This window comes from Mercenaria mercenaria, chromosome 1 (genome assembly GCF_021730395.1).
Source record: "Mercenaria mercenaria strain notata chromosome 1, MADL_Memer_1, whole genome shotgun sequence".
Classification (NCBI taxonomy): domain Eukaryota; kingdom Metazoa; phylum Mollusca; class Bivalvia; order Venerida; family Veneridae; genus Mercenaria; species Mercenaria mercenaria.
In genome coordinates, this window is record NC_069361.1 from 82,811,097 (window position 1) to 82,837,996 (window position 26,900).

General features: G+C 35.2%; 1 protein-coding gene across 1 annotated transcript in view; it reads right to left on the bottom strand.

The window, feature by feature from the left end:
* The window catches only part of LOC123532275 (transcriptional adapter 2-beta-like), a 32,460-nt gene extending 11,546 nt beyond the window's left edge, over window positions 1-20,914 (bottom strand). The window contains exons 1-14 of the mRNA XM_053552538.1: window positions 20,675-20,914; window positions 20,486-20,545; window positions 19,254-19,354; window positions 14,556-14,647; window positions 14,194-14,247; window positions 13,265-13,368; window positions 12,896-12,968; window positions 12,203-12,431; window positions 11,455-11,534; window positions 4,375-4,446; window positions 3,744-3,811; window positions 3,227-3,282; window positions 2,192-2,223; window positions 1,586-1,671 (exon numbers count right to left, since the gene is read on the bottom strand). Of these exons, the coding sequence (XP_053408513.1) occupies window positions 1,586-1,671; window positions 2,192-2,223; window positions 3,227-3,282; window positions 3,744-3,811; window positions 4,375-4,446; window positions 11,455-11,534; window positions 12,203-12,431; window positions 12,896-12,968; window positions 13,265-13,368; window positions 14,194-14,247; window positions 14,556-14,647; window positions 19,254-19,354; window positions 20,486-20,545; window positions 20,675-20,767 (1,200 nt within the window). The 5' untranslated portion in view covers window positions 20,768-20,914. The remainder of the gene's footprint in view (window positions 1-1,585; window positions 1,672-2,191; window positions 2,224-3,226; window positions 3,283-3,743; window positions 3,812-4,374; window positions 4,447-11,454; window positions 11,535-12,202; window positions 12,432-12,895; window positions 12,969-13,264; window positions 13,369-14,193; window positions 14,248-14,555; window positions 14,648-19,253; window positions 19,355-20,485; window positions 20,546-20,674) is intronic.
* Between the last annotated feature and the right edge of the window lie 5,986 nt (window positions 20,915-26,900).

The following is a 26,900-nucleotide window of genomic DNA, read 5'->3' on the forward strand; positions in this document are numbered from 1 at the left end:
ATATGGCCTCTAGAGAGGTCACAAGGTTTTTCTATTTTTAGACCTACTGACCTAGTTTTTGATGGCACGTGACCCAGTTTCGAACTTGACCTAGATATCATCAAGATGAACATTCTTACCAACTTTCATAAACATCCCACGAAAAATGTGACCTCTAGAGTGGTCACAAGCAAAAGTTTACGGACGGACGGACTAACGCACGGACGGACGGACGACGGACGCTGCGTGATCACAAAAGCTCACCTTGTCACTATGTGACAGGTGAGCTAAAAAGGGCTATGCAACCTTCACTGTGCTTATCAGCTCATAAAGTGAACAAGAGTGAGAAGTTTCAATCCTTTCCCTAAGTGGATACTGAAATACCAGCTTACATACAAAAACTTAAACAAAAACTGCTAAGTCCAAAAAGGGGCATAATTTTGAAAAAATTGCAAATTTGACTTATGGGACCTACACAGTGCATATCAGATCATGACAGTGAACAAGTGTGTGAAGTTTCAATCCATTCCCGTTAGTGGGTACTGAGATACCAGCTTACATACAAAATCTTAACTAAGACTTTCTAAGTCGAAAAGGGGACATAGTTTTGTAAAAAAGCAAAATAGAGTTATGGAACCTGTGCAATGTAAGTCAGTTTATCACAGTGAATAAGTGTGTGAAGTTTCAATCCATTCCCACAAGTGGTTACTGAGATACCAGCTTACATACAAAACCTTAACCAAATCAGGACGCCGACGCTGATGCCGACGCATGGGTGAGTCCAATAGCTCTACTATTCTTTGAATAATCGAGTTAAAAACAAATTAAATTAGAACAGTTTCATCAAAACAAATTTTTGTAACTCTATACAACCAAATTCAATCAACAGCTTCCTCACTGGAATGTAAGAATATTTTTTAGTGAAGCCATTCACTCTAATTTTCATCTGGTTTTCTAAACATAGGTGATGGAGGGGGAGAGTGATAGATCTCTCTTTAAAATGAGCAGACGACATGGATCTTTTACTTGGAGGAAAAAGAGTGGGAACAGGGCATTGAACTAACTTTTAAACAGTAAGGCAATTGTTCTATTCTCATTATGATTTTGAAGATAATTACAACTATTACAGCAAATCATTTTATGTTATTAATTGCACTGAATCTAAAAAGGAAACATTTTTTCCATTTTCACAGTAAAACAGTTACCACATTTACCATCCTGTATCAACCATTTTCCTTTAACAGCAGTCTTGTATAATTTAACCCTTACCCTGCTGTATTTCTGTAATGGACTGGTCCATCTTTCAATTTGGACCGTACCATTTATTATTCAAAGGGGTTTGCACTGAAAATTTACTGACTGAATAGCGAACAGTGCAGACCATGATCAGACTGCACGGATGTGCAGGCTGATCTTGGTCTGCACTGGTCGCAAAGGCAGAATCATCTGCCGCCAGCAAGCTAAGGGTTAAAAGTATATGTAAATTCTATTTGTCCTCCCCTTTCTGCCATAGGTCTTAAAATAGTTCTTAAACATACAGACCTAACAGCTTAGTACTCAAGATCTTCGTGCTTTTTAACTAACAAGGGTACAAAATATATGTTACCTTTCTCTCTCTTCCTGACAGAAGATCATAGCCGGGACATTTAGACATCTCCTTTGTCTCAATAAAATCTTCGTCATCTTTTGATCCTGTGGAACAATATAATAGGGTTAATATAACAGTAGCCCTATCTGGGTTGCTGTATTCGGCTGGAGTGGATTTTTGCTAGATCGGACCTCACGAGGCTTGCAAGCACAGAGTGTGATCTGACCTTGCAAAATCCATGAAAGCCGAATACAAAACCCCAGATCTAGCTACAGTTATAATGATCCTTTTATTACATACCTCTACCTTTTTGATTGTTGTTTTGTTATTGAACAAAATGTTCAATGTTTATCGATATCAAAATGGCACTAAGTGAAGTTTTTATGTTGGCTATTTACAGAACTGTGTCAGGTCATGCATATTAATGAAAGTAGTCTGGCAGCATACAATACGGAAGGTACAATATGGAATTTAAAAGGTACAATACGGAATTTTTTCTGCCTGTTCATATTTGTGAAATACAAGCGAAGTACCTATTTTAACTACTTTTAACTAATTCCAACTATTAAAGAAAGACTCAAGAAACACAAATGTCATTTATGACCAAGTCAGCTCCAGACTTACCGCTTTCGTCTATGAGTATATCTAGTTTTTCTCTGCAATGGAAAAATAAGTTTATACAAAAACTGATACTAGACTTTCAACAAATTTGCTGAAATCAAGAGTTTAGGTTAATCATAACATTTCCAACTCTTTTTCTAATAGGTCTTATCAAAATCCTTCTGATCGGAAGATGAGGCAGCTAAGCCATTTATAAGCAATAATTCAGAGTTTCAGAAGAAAATAACAATACAGCCCATCTATTACAACTTTTAGTCAAAGATCGAATTTGGTTGAAAATTTTAATATTTTTTGTAGTTTAAGTACAACTATTCTGGGAGAAAGTGAACTTATAAAGAAATCTTTGCTGTACAGTGGTATACATGTATTTTTCTTCTTTAATTGCATGGCAAATTCAATTCATTTGGTAAGGAAGGATCTTGGAGGGATAAAGCAGAACAAGAAGCATTTTTTACAAAGTTATCGGAGAATGCATATCAAACCTCAACTTTCAGATACACAGATCATATTGAATCACAGAATAACTGAGAGGTTTAAACTTTGACAAAAGATACAGAGAGTCTGTAAAAGGTACAATCAATTTAAAATTTCACTTTTAAACATTTTAATTAATGAAAGTGCCAAAATATCTTTACGTTCTGGTTATAAATAAACACATTTGAATCCCCGACAAAATGATTTCAGACCAGTAAATTTAGGCACTATGAACATAAATTAAATGAATCAATACTAAAAATTGTCTACTGATGCCTGACTAACATAGAAGTATTCAACCAAAGACAGCCCTGTTTTACTGCTAATGATTAAAATTTAGGGGGCCAGGACAAAAGAACACATGCATAAAAGTAAAGAAGCAGATGGATCAGTTTTATCAAACTGTGAATACAGACAGAAGTGTTTCACAATTGATGTTCCCATTCAATCAGATGATATAAAATATAGAAAAGTTTTTGGATACATATGTAGTTCATACAACATACAGCAAACATACATGAACACAGACAATATAATAGGAATCTTGTTACACACAGTACTTACTCTTCTACGACATTTTTTGAAGCCATTAAAAGTCGTTTTCCTTGGGAAATACTGCCCTGTATAAACAGAAACAAAATCAGTTAAAACACAAACATTGTCAATATTACCATATAAAGTTTATAAACCAACATAACAATAAAACTAATTAAGTCATTTATTCTGAAGAGATAAAATGTACGTCTATGGACAAAGCTCACATTATTATCAAAATATAAACAAATTAAGGTCAATTTAATGCCCAAGCTTTCAATGATAACTGAACATATATCTCTTCCCTCTACAGTCTCTAAGTAAAAAGCATAATTATTGTACTATTGCTATAAATGAAAAATCACAAAGAAAATAAATACAGTCACATTAAACTTCATTCAGACAAGTTGTCCTTGATGAAAGCCATTGTGAAACAAAAATATCGGCTATAAACTGCTATTAATTGTTACTTGCAACAGTGATGTGAAATGAATAATTATTGTCTAAAGTGATTGGCAATGAAACTGATGACAGTTTGAATACTCACAAGCTTTTTTAATTTCGATTCTTTCTTTTTCTCTCTTTTCAATCTTTCTTCTTCAAACTTTTCAACTTCTGCGAATGATATCATAAAAAAAACTTAATTAAAATTTGGATTAATTAATAGGCTACAGAATTAATTCCACGCGTAAAAATCCAAAAAATACCAGACCTAGCCTAAGCAACGGTGTTTTCAAAACTGTCAAAAGTCTCTATAAGGACGTAATCTTGAAACAAACGTAAACATGAGTAATGAGCCACACCATGAGAAAACCAACATTTTGCATTGCGACCAGCATGGATCCAGACCAGCCAGCTCATCCATGCAGTCTGGTCTGGTCAGGATCCATGCTGTTCGCTTTCGAAGCATATTGCAATTAGAGAAACCGTTAGCGAACAGCATGGATCCTAACCAGACTGGGCGGATGCTCAAGCTGGTCTGGATCCATGCTGGTCGCAAATGCACTATGTTGGTTTTCTCATGGCGTGGCTCAGTTTTAGTTGTGATGTGTTTAAAAGGTGAACATGCACTGAATTAATGGAGACTTTAAAAGCGAAAAAAAAGTCCAGCACATTTAATAATGCTACGTTGAGTAGAATTACAAGAACAGTTCTCACTGTGTTTGTGTGCAACTTACCCTCTAATTTGGTGATACCATTTTTCCGACAATGGAACAAATCTTTGATTCTGTTTTTGAGCTCCCGTTCTTCTACAAAACAAACAGTTATGGAATGTAAGAAAAGCTAACATATGGGGTCTTAGATTACGAGTCAGACAAAATAAAGCAAACATAGTACATGTACATTTATTGAACAAGGGCATGGTCAAATCTACATATACAATAGGGATTTTTCTAGACCTGTAAAAAGGGCAGGGTGCTGCTAAAAAGGGGCAGGGTGCATTTTGCACGTTGCGTACCTTTGTCTACGAAAATCATAAGGTAGATTTCCATGGTTTTGTTGTAATTTATAAATATATGCAGTTTGTTTTATGTTTGCATACATTATTTTTGTCTGGAAAGTTTGCTTGATTAGAAATATACCATAAAGATACTATTGAATAATTTCACAATTCTGGTGCAAATCTGTCATTATACATTCATTATATTACTGAACGTACCATTGATACTCGTGTATAAATGCACAATTTTTTTACCCCGGAAATCCACCCCCCCCAAATCATGGGTGCATATTATACGAAGGTGTAGACAATTTTCTAACTACAAATTTAACACAAGAGGACCATGATGGTCCTGAATCGCTCACCTTCTCCACAAAAACCAATTTTCATGAAGATCCATTGAAAAATATGGCTTCTAGAGAGGTCACAAGGTTTTTCTATTATCTGACCTAATGACCTAGTTTTTGAAGGCACATGACCCGGTTTTGAACTTGACCTAGATATTATTAAGGTGAACATTCTCACCAATTTTCATGAAGATCTCATGAAGAGTATGGCCTCTAGAGAGGTCACAAGGTTTTTCTATTTTTATACCTACTGACCTAGTTTTGACCACACGTGACCCAGTTTCAAATTTTATCTAGATATCATCAAGGTGAACATTCTGCCCAATTTTCATGAAGATCCATTGAAAAATATGGCCTCCAAAGTGGTCAAAATGTTTTTCTATTTTTAGACCTACTGACCTAGTTTTTGACCGCAGTTGACCCAGTTTTGAACCTGACCTAGATATAATCAAGATGAATATTCAGACCAACTTTCATACAGATCCCATGAAAAATATGGCCTCCAGAGAGGTCACAAGGTTTTTGTATTATTTGACCTACTGACCTAGTATTTGATTACACATGACCCAGTTTCGAACTTGACCTAGATATCATCAAGATGAACATTCTGACCAATTTTCATGAAGATCCATTGAAAAATATGGCCTCTAGAGAGGTCACAAGATTTTTCTATTATTTGACCTACTGACCTAGATTTTGAAGGCACGTGACCCAGTTTCGAACTTGACCTAGATATCACCAAGATGAACATTCTGACCAATTTTCATGAACATTCATTGAAAAGTATAGCCTCTAGAGAGGTCACAAGGTTTATCTATTTTTAGACCTACTGACCTAGTTTTTGACTGCAGTTGACCAAGTTTCAAACTTGACTTAGATATCATCAAGATGAACATTCAGACCAACTTTCATACAGATCCCATGAAAAATATGGCCTCTAGAGAGGTCACAAGGTTTTTCTATTATTTGACCTACTGACCTAGTTTTTGATGGCACTTGACCCAGTTTCGAACCTGACCTAGATATCATCAATGTGAACATTCTGACCAACTTTTATGAAGATCCATTGAAAAGTACGGCCTCTAAAGAGGTCACAAGGTTTTTCTATTTTTAGACCTACTGACCTAGTTTTTGACCGCAGTTGACCCGGTTTTGTACTCGACCTAGATATCATCAAGATGAACATTCAAACCAATTTTCATACAGATCCCATGAAAAATATGGCCTCTAGAGAGGTCACAAGATTTTTCTATTATTTGACCTACTGACCTAGATTTTGAAGGCACGTGACCCAGGTTCAAACTTGACCTAGATATCACCAAGATGAACATTCTGACCAATTTTCATGAAGATCCATTGAAAAGTACGGCCTCTAAAGAGGTCACAAGGTTTTTCTATTTTTAGACCTACTGACCTAGTTCTTGACCGCAGTTGACCCAGTTTCAAACTTGACTTAGATATCATCAAGATGAACATTCAGACCAACTTTCATACAGATCCCATGAAAAATATGGCCTCCACAGAGGTCACAAGGTTTTTCTATTATTTGACCTACTGACCTAGTTTTTGATGGCACGTGACCCAGTTTCGAACTTGACCTAGATATCATCAAGATAAACATTCTGACCAATTTTCATGAAGATCCATTGAAAAGTACGGCCTCTAGAGAGGTCAGAAGGTTTTTCTATTTTTAGACCTACTGACCTAGTTTTTGATGGCACCTGACCCACTTTCGAACTTGACCTAGATATCATCAAGGTGAACGTTCTGACCAATTTTCATGAAGATCTTTTGAAATATATGGCCTCTAGAGAGGTCACAAGGTTTTTCTATTTTTAGACATACTGACCTAGTTTTTGACAGCACGTGACCCAGTTTCGAACCTGACCTAGATATCATCAAGATGAACATTCTGATCAATTTTCATGAAGATCTTGTGAAATATATGGCCTCTAGAGAGGTCACAAGGTTTTTCTATTTTTAGACCTACTGACCTAGTTTTTAAAGGCACGTGACCCAGTTTCGAACTTGACCTAGATATCATCAAGGTGAACATTCTGACCAACTTTCATAAAGATCCCATGAAAAATGTGACCTCTAGAGTGGTCACAAGCAAAAGTTTACGGACGCACGCACGGACTGACGGACGGACGACGGACGCAGCGCGATCACAAAAGCTCACCTTGTCACTTTGTGACAGGTGAGCTAAAAATCACTTTGTTTACGATTTTCGCCATTTTGGTAAAGGGAAACCACTCTACGCGCTGACTGTCTACACTAAATTCTGAGATTGCCGTTACGTTCTGTAAAAGATCGAGTGGTTTATTTTCTTTTAAACAGAATTAATATCATAGAAATTTAATAGTATTTTGACGAAATAAACATAACAAAATCATAGATATTCTGATAGGCACTGATACTATTTAAAGATCGATTGTTATCTTCAACCGAGATCAAACTGTGAACAACAAAATTGACACGAGGTGCCACGCTAATTGCCGATAATTACTGGCCATTAATTGGCATTTATTAAGCAGCAGTCTTTGTTTTAAGATGTTTTTTTTCTCCTTTTTTAATCTGTTTTGCAGTTTGCTTTAATTGCTGACCTATCTAATTGTCGTTTGTTACGATTCGGTCGATCGTCCTCTGCATACCGATACTGCATACATGCCTCGGGCAAATACACAGCACAGATGATTGATGGGCAGTTCGTTTAGAAATACTTATTAATGGTCAAAGGGGTGGTGCTAAAAGGGCAAAGGGGTGCTAAAAGGGCAAAGGGGCGCTTAAGAAGGCGAAAGGGCGGCGATTTCGGGCAGAAGGGCAGCGCTAAAAATGGGCAGGGCGCTGCGCCCTGCTATTCCGCTCTAGAAAAATCCCTATACAATGTACCTTGTATCAACATATTATGTAGAAATAGTACCTAAGTTTTTCAAATCATAGGTTTGAAGTTAAAAAGCTTTGAAATGAAGACAAATGTCCATATATTTCTCAAAAACAGAAATATAGACAATATTTTAACCAGAAGTGTGGAGTTATGAGCATTTAATATTTTCATGTTAAAGAAAATTTTGTGATCAAGGAAATGTAACTCTTCTTGAATATGGAGAGCATAAACATCAAAGGGACATAATATAGTGAATATTTTCTAATTGGGTGCATTTGATTTAACATTCAACCTTGATCTGGATTGCTAAATAATGATCCATGATACTGTGTGCTAAAAATTAGAACGTCTGGAACAGTCTATTAACAGCAAAAACTATGCTTTAGTAGAATGCAAATAGTGAAGCTCTAACTGGGACTTGAACCAAGGACCTCTCACACCTAAGGCAGACACTCTACCAATTCCCTGTAACATTAGCAGCTAATAGCTATGCAGTTTAATTGCCTGGATTACACTGCGTGAACTGGGACAATAATCGGTGACTCCGAATTATCGGCGTATTCGCTTTGTTACCTAACGGCAATTTTCGTGTAAAGAAAAAATATAATCTAATGCTGCCAACGTCATAATCGGTCAGATCTGCCCAAAATTCTCTGACGTGTTGTTCAGAATACGAACTTACTAACTGGTAGTACCAGTGAAATATAACTTACATTGAATCTTTTATATTTGCCCTTTTAGCAGCTGTCTAACGGAAAAGACTATGAGCTTTGTCCAAATATAAGTAAATTACTTTACCAGTTTTGACAGGATTTCAAATGATGGGAAATTACAGTTACAAACTAAATACCTTTCTGCAACACATGGAGTCATTAGCATTCACTGTCAATCAGTATTATGACTAAGATCGAGTGTCATTCATAAATTTCAAAGATTATAGACAGAGTCTTTTGTTTACATTTTTTATCGTATCCGGTGCATTTGTAAAAATCACTTTATTTTGAAAAATCAAAGTATGCGAAGAGCTATGTTACGGTCTCTATATTATGGTTTATGGTTTTGACAAGAACATACCAGATAAAATAACTTTATGAAACCAAAGAACTTTATTAATGATGTTTACTGTCTTTTTTTTTTTTTTTTAAAGAATGATGTCAAAATTGTGAGACACAATCATGTCCCCTAAAAAAGCTTGATAGTATAATAACTAAAGTAAAAGAATGACCATTACTCAAAAAAGTACCAGGTAAGGAAGTCCCAAAAATATGCACATGCCCACTTCATGTTAATGACATATACCAGGTTTCATTTCAACTGAATAGAAACTGTAGGAGGACATGTTCTGATGTAGTTTAATTATAATGTCCATGAAGGGCCACAACTCCGGAAAAATATTCTGACACACGATTCCCAAAAATAGGTATATATCCACTTCATAACGACAAAGTAAACTACATTTCGTTGGACCATGAAGGGCCACAACTCCAGACAAAAATATTCTGACACACGAGTCCCAAAAATTGGCATATGTCCATTTCATGTTAATGACGTATACCAAGTTTCATTTCAACTGAATAGAAACTGTAGGACATGTTCTGAAGTAGTTTAATTATTATGTCCATGAAGGGCTACAACTCCGGAAAGAACATTCTGACACGAGTCCCAAAAATAGGCATATGTCCTCTTCATGTTAATGACGTATACCAAGTTTCATTTCAACTGAATAGAAACTGTAGGACATGTTCTGATGTAGTTTAATTATTATGTCCATGAAGGGACACAACACCAGAAAAATATTTTGACACACAATTCCCAAAAATAGGTATATATCCACTTCATAACGACAGAGTAAGCTACATTTCATTGAATGGTTGGAACATGAGGTGATACTATTAAGTACACAAGGGAATGAGGTACTTATAATATGGCCATGTCCAAAAAGGGTCATGATTTTAAAAAATAATTGCTGGACATGGGAGTCACAAGAAAATGTGCATGTCCACTTTATGTCTATGACATATCCCAAATTTCATTCGAACTTGGATGGAACTGTAGGACGAGTTGTGTACACCAGATAAACATGTTGTTGTAATATGGCTTAGTCCAAAATGGGGCACAACGCAAAAAACAATAACCAGACATAGAAGTGCTGACAATACATGCATGTCCATTTCATGCTGATGATGGATACCAATTATCACTTGAACTTGATGAAAACTGTAGGAGTTAAGCACACAGTGTGACAGCCTGACAGTAAATACACTATATTCTTCTCTGTCTTTGACACTGAGGGTGTAAAAAACCTTCAGAATTATATGATTATGGAAAGCATATGGCCATAAACTCTTTCAGTTATTGTTTAAAAGACAATAAAAAGACCAAACTTTTATTTTTCTCACAAAGTCATACTATTAATATTATATCATTTATAATTTTCATTGATTTCGTTGTTACGTCAACCCTTGAAATTAAATGTAAAAACAGAATTCCTATTCATTTTATCTTAAAACTGAAATCCACAAATTTAAATCCCTCTAAAAGGCTATCTGGACCAAAGCACAGGAAATCAAAAGACTTCACAGTCCCTCAATATTGTGAGGAAGTTATTTGTCCTGGAAAAAAAATGGTATGTTTTGCTGGATTTTGCAGAAAAATGTATCACATTAGTTTGTCAATGTAGTCACAACCCCTGTAAATTAGGACACAGTCCATACATTTCACCATGATATTAATTCAAATAGTATAGAAGATAGTGCTAACTTAACTAAACTGAATACAAAATGTCAAAGGTGACGTTGCATCAATAATGAAGCAATGAAAACTATTTTATCGAACATTTGGGACAAACATTATGCCAATAATGCATTCTATCATCAGACTAATTCACTTTTCAGACATATATTGGGTTTGTGACTTCCGATCTTTGGACAATTATTTATATAAGGAGTCTGTAATAAGTACTACTGGTCATAACAATATTTTCACAACACCTACTACTCACAACATTAATGTGCTACAGCTAGTCAACAAATGTAACTTTTGTTTATTATAAACAACAGGTATTGTTCTGCTTTCTGCTTTCACTCAATCTTCACCTGACACAACCTGTAGGGTCAAGGTTATGCCCCCTTTTGACATTTTAATTTTTTTTTCTCAAAGTGGCTTAAAAAATATCTTCTATTAGAATGTCAGAGAAAACAGCTGCCACACCCCCCTGCACAAACTTGAAACCTCTCAAAGAATAGTGTTATTTTTTTCAGGATAATGCATAGAAATTTACCTTAAATATAATGACATAGGCTATTTTATCTAATTTTAGTGTGACTAACTGGAGCAGTGTGACCAGTAAAATTATCAGTTTAAAGGAATTTTTATCTCTCTCAATCCTTACATAGGGTAAAATCGATTCAAACATGGTTGCATGTTTTGAGAGAGAGGAAAAAAAAACAGAGAAAAACTGTGCCAAAGATACTGCTGGCATTTATAAAGCAAGGGCAACAACTCCTACAAATGATAAACATATCACACTAACTGTACAAATAATACAACACCAATAATAATATTGAAGCAGCAGTTCACTTACTTTGGTGACTTTCTAGGAAATCTTCATGTTCTTTACAGGAATGACATTGAGCAAACGACTTCATTTTGTCCTGGAATTCCCTACAAAATAGAATATATATTTAAACATTACTTAAAAATGTAAGGTCTTCTTACTAAGACGACTTTCAGAAATCTGTATTTAAAGAAGAAATGGCTATTTAACATTGACTTAAAATATTTTCAAATTCAAACAGGTCCTCTGAAAGCTGATAAGCCCACCAAGTAAAATCATCACATATCATAGAATGATAAATATACATAGGAGTGTGTTATCTAATTCTAACTGGTATCACAGTAGCATCAGCCCACTAAAAATCTGTTCAATTTAACCCTTACCCTGCTAAATTTCAGCACTGAACTTGTCCATCTTTCAATATGAACAGCAGCATTATCTATTAAAAGGGGTGCTTACCAAAAAGAGTAACAACAAAGATTGCATTTTGTTATTTAAATTAACTAACTTTTCTCAAACAAAAACATTGTTACTGCTACACAGAAAAAGGCATTAATGAACATTTTGTTAAAATAGTACCCTTCATAGTCAGTTAATCCATTCATATATTGTATGGCCTAATGGAAAGAAGCAGAACTAAAAAAAAAATTAACATTGAAAGTAGCATACTCTGACTAAATCACAGCACACTGTTGAAGCTATTGTATCAAGGTAAAAACAGCAGCATTTTATCATCTCTATTAGAACTTGATCAGCACCAGAAAATGTAACTTACTTATCTTCTTTGCTTAATTTCTTTTCTTTATCTTTCTCTTTTTCCTTTTTCACTTGAGGAGATTTGATGGTAGGTAATTTGGCAAGTTTAGCTCCTGGAAGAGCAGCAGCAGCGGTAGCAGCTGCCTGGGCAGCCGAAGTGATGAGACCGTGTTCACGTGCAAACTGTTTTCTTCTATCTCGTTCTTTTAACCGTAGTCGATATCTTTCTACCTGAGCTAATTTTACAGCTACAATTCGAAAGAGAGATTATTAACAACAAATGCCTATCACACAGGAAGTATTCTTATGACTTATTCATAGGTGCAGCTAACTATTATTTCAGTTACAGCACTGACACTTTAGTAAAAGCAGGAACCATTCTATGTTTATCATTAACTTTGTTTGAATTATTCGCAACCCAAGATGTAAACTTTTGCCATAAACAGTTATTAGTAGCCTTAGACTCCTAAGAATAAAATACCATGCTTTTTGATAGATAAAAAAAATATTCCTGACATTTTCAACCACTGTTTATCATACAGATGCAATTTATTATGAATCATAAAACCTGGAACTTATCAAAGATTACCATTACCTGAAAATACTCATTTTTTTGCATTTTTTCCCAATCACTTTCTTTCACAATGGCCTTGGCCTTTTTGAACACAGAAATATTCATTGAGTACATGTGTTATGATAATGTAGTATTTACCAATATCTAAGTCATCATCATCATAATTGATCATCAGACTACTGACTAGTGTCTCCGCCTCGTTATCATGCTCCTGTAAACAGAACAAGTCACTCTGATACCGTGCTCAGTTCAGTGAAACATCAGTCATTTCCAAGCCTTCTTCTAAAGGAACGCTTTAACTGGCATAGATGCTTTCAATAATGCTTACATTGAACCAGAATAATGGTGAACATCATAATCAGGTTAAATCTATGTACTCTGACTTTTTCATACTTTTTTTTTCGAATATAGTTTTCCAAATTTACAAAACCTTTTGCCTAAATGTGCTTAAATATGCATTGGATTGTGTCAAACTGAGACAGAAATACACACATTAAGGTCTCTTACCCTTTCAAAGTCATCTCTTAGAGGCATGTAACCAAGTGCATGTTGCTCCTGTATAGACAACTCTATAGGACTAATAGGAGTAGAAATACTGGGGGATAGAGGTCCTGGAATAAAACAAACAACACCACAGATTACATCAGTCTGGCCAATCATAAAATCATTTTAGTTAACACCTATCAAGTAAAAAATATTAAATTCCAGCAAATGATATAAAAGGTAGTTGAATTTTGAATCCCAACCAATTCATTAATATGTTAATATGCTCCTTGTCAACCTCAAATTTCACTAAAACAGCCCTTACTATTGTTTTTTGTTTATGTTGTGTTTAACGTCACACCGACACAAGTATGCCATATGGCCAATGTCCAGCTATAATAGTGGAGGAAGACACCAGGTGCCCCTCAGTATATTATTTTATCACAGGCAGGCACCTAGGTAGAACAATTAACTTTACGAAAGCCAGTTGGATGGCTTCCTTGCATGAGGAATACGAGTTCATGTACTTTCACAGTGATTTTTTTGGCCATTTTTAGTGCCGAATATGGACTGTTTCCCCTTGCAAAAAAACCTTCCATTTTCCAAAAAAAATGATCATTATTTCCCAAATATATTGCACATCTTCCCTTTTGATGGCGATTGTTTTCAATTAAAATTCACAAAGTCTGTATCACATCATTGACAGACAGCATTTTGTTACAAAGTGAAAACGAGTCAGTCAAGAACTAGTCCATTCGTCTTCGATATGGAAAGTAGAAAAGGCAAAAAAATCAACAGCTTATGAAAAAACAAGTTTGTCATTATTTTCCCAATTTCTGGATTTGTTGCGCTTATTTTCCCAATTCCACGGGCACAGGTAGTTTAATTATTTCCAAAAAAAATCACTGTTTCAAGAAAACTTCACTCAATCAAATTTCAGACTGTAAACTTACCATCTGGGCATGTATGGTCTGTCACTTTAGGAGTAGGGTCAGAAGAGAAGGTCACTGCAATAATAAAAGTAGATCGGTATAACATTATTATTGCTTACAGGCTAATTACTAGAATTCCATAAATCTTCTACAAACAAAAATAACATTTGCAAGTCAAAACGATACCAAAAATTCAAAGCCAAGACTCATTTCTTAATTTTTTACACCAATTTATCAATTGTAAGAGTTAATTAGAAATTGCAGTCAGTTTAGATAACTGAAAAAAAAAATTCATTATGAAGTTACAAGCAAATACAGTAACAATCAAACTCTGATTATCAGTAACCTTATGTGATCAAATTTCATGTGTAAAGTGTTCCCACCTTTTCCTACATTGCCCCTGATGTAGTATAGATTATAGTGATATTCACTCTGTTCTGGACTTTTACTCTCCACATGATTCGCCACATCTTCCCTACAATCATAAATATGACAATATTTTCTGAGTAGAAAAAGGGGCATACTTTTGCTAATGTAAGCCAGAGTTCTATGAAACATGCCATGTAAGCCAAAGATGTGTGGAGAATCTAAAAACATAAAAATCTGGTCAAGTAATTCCTGAGAAACATGCTTACATGCAAAACTGTCACAAAATTTCTATGTTAGAAAGAGATATTTTGATAAAATAAAAGATAGAGTTCTATAACTTGCCACATAAGGTCATGATGTAAAAGACACAAGTCAGGTGAAGTTTGAAAGCATTTGGCCCAGTAGTTTCTGAGAAACCTGCTTACATGCAAAAATTCTAAGTTAAAAGGGGGCATAATTTTGACAAAATAAATGCCAGACTCATGTAATTTGTCCTTGGGAGTTTATCTCATGATGCTGAAGTTCTAAAGCATTTGGCCAAGCAGTTTCTGAGAAACATGCTTACATGCAAAGCTTTAACCTGAAATTCTAAGTTAAAATGGGGCATAAATTTGACAAAATGAAAGCCAGATGTCCTTGGAGGTCATCTCATGATGCCGTAGACATGTGTGACGTTTGAAAACATTTGGCCCAGTAGATATTGAGAAACCTGCTTCCACGCAAAACTTTGTAACCTTTAGTGACACCGATGTAAGGGTGATTACAAACAATTTCAAATAGTCAAGCTAAAAATAGAACTTGCAAAAAAAATATATGAACAAATGAAATGTCATTAATAAGCTGTCAGTGTTTAGGTATACATAGCTGTGTGCACAGTAAAATGCATCCCGGTAACGCCAGGGATCATCCTAGGTCAAAATTTTAGGGAGAGTGACTTCTCCCTCTGCAGAATTTAGGGAGAAATCGAGGAATTTAAGAAGATTCGACATAGTATTAGTGATGGGACATCGGTTGGAAAACTCCAACCAATTATCGGTTGGAATCGGTTAGCAAACCGATGCGATGTATCGGAAAAATAATCGGTTGAATGTTATTTATTTTCATACTTGTTTATTCAGATAGTCATGTCTTTAAAGTGACTGTTTTACTTAAAATTCATATGCTCTTTTGAAAAATTAAGAACTACCATTAATCAGATGTTTTAAAGCTGGTTCCTGGTAAACAGAAACTTGTTTAGTAATGACTAATTAGTTGCAGACAGGGAAACAACAATAAATTGCAATCTGGTGTACATGTATCATAGACTCATAGCTGTCATTTGTGACAGTTGACTGGTATACCTGTACCTGTAACATATCTAGCATACAGGAAGGAAGTACAGATATTTCAGTCTTTCTCTGGCTGACAAAAATAGTGATCGTAGAAAATCATTAAATGAATTCAGTTATTTTTCGGTAATATAAATATTTTCATACAATGGTTACCATAGCCTGACACTACTGTGTAGCACCATGTTCCAACTACTTGTTGCTATGGCATATAACAATGTCATGAAGCTTGGTAAAAAAATGATCAGATAAAAATCAGAGTTTAATCTGTTTCCATTATTATTTTTATGTACACTGGTCAGCGGTACTGGGTATACGGAATTTCGGCAGAAAAAAATCATGACAACTCGATGACAACTGCAACTGCATAAAAACACCAAAGTTCTTTCCATTGAAATTACATCATGGACACGGAAATTTGACGGCATTTGTGTCCAGTTTCAACAGATAAATTCCCTTGGGCATACCGTTGTAAAATACGAAAATTTATCAAAGTTTCTCTAATTTATTTTGCCTCACTTGTATTGACGCTATGGACGCCGCCATGTTAACAGCTGTGCCTAACTGCAAGATGTTAAATCCATTTTCATTGGATAACTGAAACGAAATGCTAACATTTGATTGTCGACATACTTCTGTTTTATCCGTTATGTATGCAGGTAGTCCATATTTCGGATATTTCTAGGTAAACATAAATTCTCACGCACCGTATTTCCCTTCGGAAACCTTCGTTCATACCCGTGTAGATTTGTACCCGCTATCGACTCTGAGAAAACATAATCGATTATCGGAATCGGTTGGACTTTTCTAGCCGTCAATTGATTATATCCGCTAATCGGCCCATCACTACATAGTATTCAGTTTCCTGCCTATAATTATATATTTCCACTTTCTGTGGGTCTTGCTATAACTTATAAACAGTACTTATTTAAGGAAATTGATTATTGCATTATTATTTTCATGAATTTCTAAATAAAGTATTAACTTAGCTATGAAAAAGTCGCCTTAAAATTTTTATCCGAAATTTACACGTCCGAAACTCGTAAGTTTATCAGGTGCACAATCGAAACGTCATGAAAATTTTCATTCATGTTTCGATTCTCGTGCTTTAATAATGCCTGATTCTTGCATCAACTTGTTCAGATTTATACATCTAATTGATATATTTATTAATCTTTACCAAAATAATACCAAACTCGTAGATATTGGCGATCATTTTTACAATAATTTTGTACGGCAGATGAGACGTCCGCGGAACTGTATTTTTTTTTATCAACAGCGCCCGGGCAGAAATTGGCTCATGCACTCGTTATGTTTATCGGCTTTTTACACACCGATTGAAAAATTTCAAAATGGTGGCGGCTTACAATATTATTGATTAACACTGTGGGATATTAACGATACGATTGGCTGAAGTTTGACAGGCGAGTAGGCGGGGTTGACTAGAGATTTATTGGTAATTTAATCTAGAATATGCATCAAGTTTTACAACTTTAAATAAACAGATTACAACACTCAGAAAAACTCGGCGATTCGGATTTCGCCTGGAGGCGATAATTAGACGAAGTGGCCGACTTTACAGCGACGATATCGCTCAAATCGCCTTGTAGGATGATCCCTGAACGCAGCCACTTTTCTAGATATATGGTAAAATAAAAATATGCGGATTTATTCCAACTGACTTGTGTACCTGTTAACATTCAACAAAAGGTTCAGATACTTATGTTTGTTGATAAAACAAAAAGCTTCCAGCCTTCCTACCAAAACATGCCAGTATTTCAAACAACCGAACAGCTTTCTTATTTATGTCTGTTTCTGTTTGTTCTAGATAACAACAGCGTGAACAGCCTCAAGTCAAAAACAAAATGGTAAGAATGTATTGATAGCCTGAAGGTGACAAGTGTAACAGTCTGACGTGTTCAAATCCCAGCCCATGCCGGACATCCCTAGAATTCACTAAGGATGTTATTCACAAAGGAAAAAACTAGTGATAATTCACATTATTTAATGTATACTACTACAAGAACATCAGTCTTCACGAAAAACTTTTCAAAGTACTAGCCAGCCGGACTACCAACATAGCAGAATTTACTAGCCCGAAAGGAATTTTGGTAGTCCGAACAGTAAATTATTAAAGGTGTATTTTTTATTGGTTTGGTGTCATTTTTAAACTCTGTGTGATATTGTTTGATATTGCTTATTGCATTTTTATCATACATATGCAAATATATGAATATAACTGCAAAACAAGGTTCTTTTCTTTTTATTTTGGTTCATTATACATTTTATTCACGAGAGAACATTTCAAGCATCGAGTTGACATAATCCTCATTCATGTCACACTCTGACTCATCTGATGGTAAGTTTTATTATGAAATGTTATTACTTACCCATGATATTTGATTAAACATACATTTGTAAGTTTTTTTTATCTGACCCGTTTTATATAAAGTTAGATAGATGTGTATATTTTAGTTGAAACATTTGTTTACTTTACTTTTCTATTTTCGTAAAGGTCACGCTAGGTTAAACAGACTGGTTTTCCTTTTGCTTCTCGCTATGGATAATTCAGCGCAAGGAACGCTTAACCATTCTATTTCCGCCGGTGCGCGTAATATCTACACTCGTCAAATACGGTGCGCTAGTAGAAAACTCACGCTATGGATTTTTTTGGTAATTTTATACGTATTCTCTCGATTTTTTTTACTAGCCTCTCGGACTAGTCACCTAGAGACAAATACTAGTCCGATCTAGGTTTTTACTAGCCTCGGGCTTCGGACTAGTGGCCAAATTCGAAGACTGGAACATAACAATTTTTGTAAAGGAAAGAATACAACTGGATGTTGTCCGTGCACGATCCAATGAAATAAATGAAGTAAAAACAACTGAATGCACACAAGACTTAATTACTAGTTTAAAGATAAACATAGATTAAACTAGAGGTGCTTTTGAGAAAAGTGCATGTCTCCCACAACTGCCTAACCATCTAAATAGTAAATCTGTCTTTATATACTGTATACGTGTTGAAGTAAGCGGCCTACTGGTAATTCTCATGTTGGAGTAACCGGCCTATCGGTAATTATGTTCAAGGTCCATAATTCCTAAGTGCCTGGGCTGATTTGGCTAGTTATCTAACTTGGCGGAGGATTTATTGGCAAACACATTTTTTTCAAGTTTGGTGAAGATTGGATGAGAAATGTTCGACTTAGAGTGCGGACAAGATTTACGACAGACTGAAAGACACACACAGACAGGAGTAAATCAATATGTCTCCCACACCAGTGTGGTGGGAGACATAATACCCATCAATAATTAATATTGATATGGGCAATTGCACAAACAAGGAGGGTAGATTTGACGGCCTATAAGCATAAAGTATAGTACCAGTTTCCAAATCCATACTGTTCCACAGCATCGAGTAACATTGTTTCTTCTGCAAGTGTCCATGGTACCTCACAGTTGAATGCCCCAATAATTGGCCCCGTCTGTAAAATAAATGTTTCTTTATTTTTTTTGTTGGGGTTGGGAATTGACTGATTTGCCTTTAACAAGACTACTTTTAATTATCTTAAAACAGTACAAGTTTGTGGTAAATCAGACTTCCAGAAAGTTGGCAAAAATGGCTTTTCTTGTTCACAGGGGTGCAGAAACAGACATGGGGTAATCAATTAAAGTATTCATAATGATTAATAACTGTAACTGTGATAAAAAGAAAATTGCCTGTATACACGGCTGAAGACGCATCAGCGGGGTTGGGGAACCATGAACAGATTCAGTAAAAGATTAGTATGTCATATCAAAACATTGCCCATGCGAAGCCAGCTGAAAATCTTGGAATGATATGACTCGTTTTGAATCATATTCGCAATTTCTCTTTTTAACTTTTGTTCATACCTGACTATTGGCGACCAACATTCTATTAATGACTGTGTCCAAAAGTTGAATTGTTTATGTTTCCAGTTTCTATTCGTAGAGTAACCGTGTGCAAAATCACACGAAACAGAGACCAAGAGCCAATCAGAAACGCAGAAAAAGATGCTAAATTTAGACGAAAGTGTATCATGTTTTTCCAAAACTGCAGCAATCGCAAGGCCCGCAGTGGTTAAAAACATGGAGTTCTTTGATAAGACTATTTTATCACCTCCAACTTCTAGTAACAGTGTGACTAAAATATATTTCTTGCTTTTTGCTTAATTTATACCTGAAAATGTATGCTTGTCCGCGGACAAACCGGATGAAAAAATGCACTTGTCTGCCGGCAAAATGCCCCGAGTCGGACATAGGAATTCCACAGCCCTAGTTCATGTGAATTTTTCTATTTATTTGCACATTCTTACTAAGAGGAGGACCCTACAAATCAGTCCTAACACAGACTTGACATAGTTATGCCAAGGATGTGTTGTCCCAAGTGTACATGACTTTTGACATGTTTGATGTTACAGGTGTCTGTGCCCAAAAACATAAATCACGTCTTTTAGCTCGATGCATCAAATATCTAGGTCCCCATCAGGGCTTTGACAACAATTAGCATATAATTTCACATTCAATAAGAAAAAAAACCTACATGTGATCATTCACTACAAAGTGAAAGTAGAACTTTCAATATCTTCACTTACAGAAATGTTGTATGTATGGTCTCTCTTGTGGTTCCCAACTTCAGCACCCAAAGAGAAGCACTGCAAAACAGTAAATTGAATACATTAAAATAGTTGATAATGTCTCTAAACAGGTAAACAAGCCAAAAACAATAAAATTCTGCAAATTTGTTACTATTTTTAGTAACAGAACACGCTGTGACGTCATACCTGTAAACAAAGGTCGATATCGGGGCACTCGATGCATTTTATTCCATGGCCGGAAATCTCGGTTTGGCAATTATTGCACACAAAAACGGACATTCTAACGTATTCTAGGGCTATATCTGAATCATCTGGCGTAAGTATTTCCAAGAAATTCAATGAAATACTATGATTTTTTCATGAAATTGTCGACTAGCCGCATCTTTGTTCCCTTTCCTTACGCCGTGACGTCACTAGACTCCCATAAGTTTCCACACTTCCGTTTTGTGTGTGCCGTTTATTTTGTAAAATGTGATTATTACTTAATATTAGCAAACTGACCACTAAATATTCTCATTTTCACATATGCTTATTTAAGAACACACTAAGGGGTCAATTGACATTTTTGTTTTTATTTCACATTAATTCATCATAATTTCCTCTATCAGATGCCAAAAGAATGAATCTAAAAGTTCAAATAATATGAAATTAGGCGCTGTCTATCTGACGGGAAAACCTATAGACTATAGTCATACAGAATCTTATGTCTGCATTTTTCTTTTCGATATTTTCAGTTTTGACAGTAAGCCTGACGGTTTTGCTCTTCAGCCTTTTGAAGTTTTGTTATGAAAATTATGAACAAAGGCAAATGTTAATATGAAATTAGGCGCTGCCTATCTGACGGGAAAACCTAGTCATACAGAATCTTATTTCTGCATTCATTTTTGTTTTTGATATTTTCAGTTTTGACAGTAAGCCTGACGGTTTTGCTCTTCAGCCTTTTGAAGTTTTGTTATGAAAATTATGAACAAAGGCAAATGTTATTAAATGTTTGGAATAAATGAACAAGATCAAATCATTTCTTCAATGTGTCAAGACTAGAGTGACGACGGAAAACTCGTTGGGTGCATAGAATCTAGTCCCAAAATGCACCAGAGGCCACTAGTCCAGTATATACAGTCGGCGCTATGTGCCCCAACGATCATGCCTTTGCTGTCAATTCGTTTCTCTAATACAATTTTCTGAATCCGGGAATGCAAATTTCTTTTCAGTTCATGTACACGTAACAAATAGTTTTAAAAATACACATTAATCCTGTGTAACGTCACCTTCATGGTATCAGCGCATTTAGATTATGTGGGTGCAACATCAAGTCCGACGTGACAGTATTTATACTTAATAGCAAACTTAGAAAAATTCTTTTAAAACTTATCTTTGTAAAGAGAAAATGGACATCACAATTAATAAAAAACCAATGTGATTTTAGTTGCTATCTAAAAGGTAGAGTTCTCTTGATAAACCAACAGTGCCCCATGAAAATAAAAGAAGTTGTGTTATCATTAATGGCAATACCTGGTATTACAGATTCTTTTTATGAAGTTTGATGTTCTATTAAGTTATTAACACAATGTCAATTTTTTGCATTAATGATAATCCATAATTCCTGAATGTAATATCAGTTTGTTATGATGCTTAGACTACAATAAAAGTAAAAACTCAATTTGGCAATTTTTTTATTCTATTAAAGAATATAAGATTCTTTCACTGGTTGTAGGTGCAGATGGGAATATCCGGCCTCCAGGGAAACTCTAGTTCCGGTTTCGTTTTATCAGTTGCAGCGTAATGATATGATTTTTTGATAAAACAATGTTTTTTGAATCGAGAAATATACAATCAGGAACAAAGAGGAACTGTCAAGGTATTGGATGTTTATTCCGTATTATGAAATAAAATATAAATTACTACATAAATCTTCTACAAAAATGCAGTTCGTTTTACGTCATTTACTGCACGAGAGTCATCTTAGATGGAATTTTCCAGCACTGGTAAAAAGACCGGAAATCCCCGTCTGGTATGCAAGAAAAAGAAATACGTCTTCTACAGCACAAGATGGGGAGAATTAATTATAACTAAAATATTACTGTTATACGGTTAATCCAGGAAGGTCTAATACTACGTATCAGTTGTTCCAGGGTTAATCATATTAGTTATGATCATGGAAACCAGTTAAATAGAAATTTGTCTCTTTTCGGGTGGATATTAGAAAATAGTGATATAAATTTTTAATGTGATATCTAATGTTCTTCCAGCAAATAAACTTTTGAACTTATATAAACCTGTTATCCTAAACACAGAATATTGCGATTCTTTTAAATGTCATTTATATTGTCAAATGACATCTTTTAGGACAAATTTTGTCCCACTAATTAGCTATGGTAAACCTCTTGTGTGGGAGAATGACACACAACCATTGACATGATAAATTCTTATTTCAAATTCATTCTAAGAAGTTCTTGACCAGAATTTTATCAAGAACACAAACTCTTTTGGTCAAAACCAAGTTTAGTTTACCAAACTCATAAAAGTCGAGGGCTGTGAAAGGGAGATAAGCAACACATGCTCTTCCATGCCTTTGAATTTGAATCTCAAGTTTTGTTCAAAATTTACATGATTGGTAAACAATACACATTAATGATTTCTGCTCCAAAATTTGTGACAAATAAACTGGGCTGATAGCAAAAAAAAAAAAGGGGGGGGGGGGCATATATGGTGATTCGAACTCCGGACCTCGCGCACTCATACCAGGAATGCTAACCACTGGACCACAATGGACTATGACATCTAGCAGCATAAAATTGTGTGTATAAATAAATTTTGTTACGCCAGTGTGTCTGGATTTGTTTTACATTGGCATTTTTTGTAATTACTGGCTTTTCTACATAAAAAATTAAACTGGCGATGATTTTGTTCTTCAAACACTACTATAATGCACATTTTTATTCAGTATTGGAAACTATAAGCGGGACGCTTGAATCATAAAAAAAAATGTTACAAAGAGAACCGAATAACACCGATTCCATCTAATACCACGAATTTTCAACTCGTTAGAATACGACAGAATAAGAATAATTTGTCTGCTGATGATTGTTCGTAAGAAACTTTATTTTGTCGAATGTCGCCCTGAAAATTATTCACCGCGGCGCAGCAGTTCCGGGAATCATGGGATAGACTGGACAACCGGTGAAGGTATAGAACATATTCCCAAGTTGAACGGTATATAGGTTTACTTTGACATATATACACGTACACATTATCTATAGACGGAAAAACCTTCGGTTTTCCCGTATAAAGCCTTCATTTGATTTTCCAGAATTAACAGTAGATATACTTACAATAACACCCTTCTGAAAAGAACAGCCAGGTTATAAATTTGTCACGGTATTCCTGGACCATCAGCTTAGCACTTGATTTCCTGGAATCTCAATAATTATAATGGGGCCATTCAAGGCTCTAGTGGGAGCGTTAATGGGAGTTTTATTGACTTGTGTAATCGAAATTATATGAGTAATTTTCATCAGGTAAATATAACTGATACTGGCTGTCTTGGTGGAGAGGGTTAATTATCTGTGAATAATTATTACTAATGTTCAAATTGTGGACCTATTAATACATGGAATGGAATCATGAAGTAGATCTAGTCTGATTCATTGGAAGAAAATAAGGGAAGCTGATGCTTTGATGAAGGCGGGGCCTAAGGATTTAGATCTCATTATACATTTTCTTCGTTTTTTCAAAACAGAAATTCACAGCCTGGCGAAGTGTTTGCCATGATTGATTCAATTCCTGTTTTTATGAAGGAAATTGCATAAACATTTGCAGTCTGTTCCATTGAAGGGTATTCTTTAAAAGTGTATCATAGTTTTTTTTAAAAAATAAATGAATACATTCTTGAATTATATCACTTAATTCATTGGGGGAAGGGATGTCCCATAATAATTGATTTGTCTGTATCTCTTTTTTTCTGGCAATTTAGGGAAAATGTGTGATACACTTTAGTAGTTTATGGGCCTCCCTTACTGCACATAAAATTTTGGCTCATTTGAAGTACTGATGAGAGAGTTGAATCTGTTGGAAGATAACAACAGACTTTTACATATATTGTTATCTTAAAAGAATCATGATGCATAAATTGTTATTAAAATAGTACCTTTGTATAGTTCAATCTTTCACCTTCATATTGGTATGAACTTGGATTCAGTGTTTTATATTTTCTGGTCCTTTGGAGTCCATTCAGTTGATGTGTAATAGACGGTTCCGCTTAAGGCTGTGCTAGAGAGCGTGAGAGATGTTGCATATTACATTACCTCTCATGAACAGACTCAATCTTACCGAGTCTGCTATTATTCTGCTCAGTTGCATTCTTTGCTTCCAAAGATCTTTTTACAGCTTTTATGCTACACATCATGTTTATTCTTCAGACATGTGGAGAAAAATCACGTTAAAGCAGGTGTGTCTTTTAAGCTTTATCAGACAATTATAAATGGAAATAAAATTAAACAACAAATCTTTAAAATGTCCAATAAAGTTTCCATGTGGCGAATGCTATAAGCCAGTTGCAAAAACACATCAAGCCATCTACTGTGATGCGTGTTACTTTTGGTGGCACATTAAATGCGCCGATATTACTCCTACTGGATATAATGGATATGCAACCAGTGCTCAGCCTTCCACTTTACCGACAGCTGCTTTATACAAAGCCAGGCCCGGATTCAGAAATATTTGAAATATTTGACTTGGGGTGGGGGTGGGGGGTGGAAGTACCAGTCTAGAACGAATACGTCACCGCCGAGGCGCATAGCGCTGAAAACAAGTAGGTATCGGAGGGGGCAGGCCTCTGCCCATATTAGGGGGTCAGGGGGGTCTCTCCCCTGGATTTTTTTAATACAGGTATGAAATGATGGCCTCTGGTGCATTTACTGGTGGGGCACTCCCCTCATTATAGTGGGGTCTGGGGAATCTCCCCCTGGAAATGTTTGAAATACAGACGTGAATTGTGGCCTCAGATGCATTTTGAGATAATTGAGGAGTTACTCCCTTCTTGCATCTTGATGGTAGGGGTGTCGGGGAAATTTTTGAAATACAGGTAAGAAATGGTGGCCTCTGGTACGTTTCTGGGTCTAAAGTTTGAGAAAATATTATTTCTTTGCCAAAATAGTAGGATGCATCTTTGATGAGTATAGGTCACTTCTGAGCCAACTGGGGATGCGAGCCCCCTTGGTCCGGCCCTGGATCCGGGCCTGATAGACAACACTTTTAATTCTACATGCGAAGAAAATATAGACAATTTTGAGGGCGTAACTAAATTGAGGAAATAACACCCTTGGAGATTTATCTGGATGTCTAAATATCAACAGCTTACGTAATAAATTTTATAGTATTCAAGAACTTTTAACTGAAAACACTACTGACCTTTGGTAAAGTTTTTTTCTTTTAGAAACTAAAATAATGATGAAAATAATGAATTCTTCCCAGATGCCCAACTTGCAGTAGACAACTATCACATGTGGAAAGCCGACCGAACATCCAGTGGCAGAGGTATTATTGCAAGATCAGACATAGCAGGAGATAGGAAATCAGATCTAGAATTTAAAGTAATCGAAACAATCTGTATAAAGGTAAAATTGAAAAATAAAAAATGGTAAATTTTGGAACATACAAACACTTATCATTAAAAATCTAACTTTTCAAGAAAATTTTGATATTAGTCTAGGCATGTCCCTTAGTAAGTATGAAAATATAATGATTATTGGTGACTCGAACTTTAACATGCTATCTGATGATAAAGTCATACACTAAACAATACTTGTGACATTTTTGCCCTAAAAAATATTAATTCAAACTCATAGCGATCCCACACTCTTGGATGTTATTTTAACAAACAGTTCAAATCTTATTTCCAATACATATAATTTTTGCTGTGGTCTCAGCAACTGCCATAATTTCACTGGCGCCAACTTTAAACATGGTGTCCAAAAACTGAATAACAAATTTTGCACGTACATACGTTTTAAACATTTTAATTTGAAAATTTTAACAAAGACTTATTCTGTTATATTTCTAAATTAGACTGTTAATTCATTATATGATGATTTTAGCAGGACTTTTTTAGATTTAGCAAAACAAGCATGCACCATTGAAAAAGAAAAGGGTTTTGCAGAGGCCAGTACCATTCATGAGCAAAACTCTGAAACAAGCTATTTATAAGAAAAAAGAATGTTTTTCAACAAATTTAAAAAGAATAAAACTACTAAAAACTGGAAAAATTTTAGAAACAAGAGGACCAAGATGGCCCTAGGTCGCTCACCTGAGAAACACACCATAACAGTGTAAACATGTTTGACCTAGTGATTTCATGGAAACAAATATTCTGAACAAGTTTCATTAAGATTGGACCAAAAATGTGGTCTCTTGA